The following is a 942-nucleotide window of genomic DNA, read 5'->3' on the forward strand; positions in this document are numbered from 1 at the left end:
GGGCAGACGTCCTGGGCGCGCTCACATTGTCCAGCGTGGTCTGGCTGACCGAGTAGTCCTCGATGCCCAACACACCCACCACTTGCTCCATCTTGCTGAACACCTGGGCCAGTGAGATGTGCTCCGACTTGAGCTGGTACTGCACCTTCGTGTGGTGTCGCTCCTAGGGATGGGAGATGTGAGGTCGGGAGCTGCCCCGGCAGGCGCTGCCCCGGCCGCCCCGACCCACCCACCTTGAGCACGGCTTCTGGGAAGTTCCGGTTGAAGAACCGCACCACGTCCTTCACGCTCTGGCTGCTCTTGGTCCGCACCGTGATCATGTAGCCGTCCCCGAACCTGGAGGAAGAGGCCCTTGGCCAAGAGCTCCGTGGGCCGCTGCGGCTCCTGCCCTACCTGCTGCAGACCCCACCCACACTCACCTGTTCTTTAGGTGCTGGATGCTGCCCAGACAGCGCAGGCGCCCGTTCACCATGATGGCCAGCCGCGTGCACAGGGCCTCACACTCCTCCATGCTGTGGGCAGACACGCGCAGCTGGCACCGAAGGGGTGCAGGGCCCGGGCAGGTGGCGGACCGGGAGGGGGCATAAGGCACACCTGTGTGACGTCAGCACCACTGAGCGCCCTGTCTTGATGAGGTCGAGAATGAGGTTCCAGAGGAAGCGCCGTGCCTTGGGGTCCATGCCAGTGGTGGGCTCGTCCTGGGGTGGCGTCGGTTCAGTCCACTGCTCGGCCCCCCAGACCCACCGGCCTCCTCTCCGGCCACGCTCGCCAGGGGCACGGGCGGGGACTCACCAGGAAGACGAAGGCGGGGTACCCGATGAGCGCGATGGCGGTGGACAGCTTGCGCTTGTTGCCGCCGCTGTAGGTGCCGGCCGGCTTGTCCGCACACTTGGCCAGCTCCAGCTTCTCCAGTGCCCACTTCACCACCTGGCAAGGCCGTCA

The 942-nt window shown here is 66.2% G+C and overlaps 1 protein-coding gene across 1 annotated transcript in view; it reads right to left on the reverse strand.

Annotated features, from left to right (window-relative positions):
* The window catches only part of Abca2 (ATP binding cassette subfamily A member 2), a 15,957-nt gene that overhangs the window by 1,314 nt on the left and 13,701 nt on the right, over window positions 1-942 (reverse strand). The window contains exons 43-47 of the mRNA XM_010608957.3: window positions 793-927; window positions 595-698; window positions 420-512; window positions 234-336; window positions 5-163 (exon numbers count right to left, since the gene is read on the reverse strand). Coding sequence (XP_010607259.1) covers window positions 5-163; window positions 234-336; window positions 420-512; window positions 595-698; window positions 793-927 — 594 coding nt within the window. The remainder of the gene's footprint in view (window positions 1-4; window positions 164-233; window positions 337-419; window positions 513-594; window positions 699-792; window positions 928-942) is intronic.

The sequence above is a fragment of the Fukomys damarensis genome, unplaced genomic scaffold (assembly GCF_012274545.1).
Source record: "Fukomys damarensis isolate Sample0158 unplaced genomic scaffold, DMR_v1.0_HiC HiC_scaffold_36, whole genome shotgun sequence".
In the NCBI taxonomy this organism is placed as follows: Eukaryota; Metazoa; Chordata; class Mammalia; order Rodentia; family Bathyergidae; genus Fukomys; species Fukomys damarensis.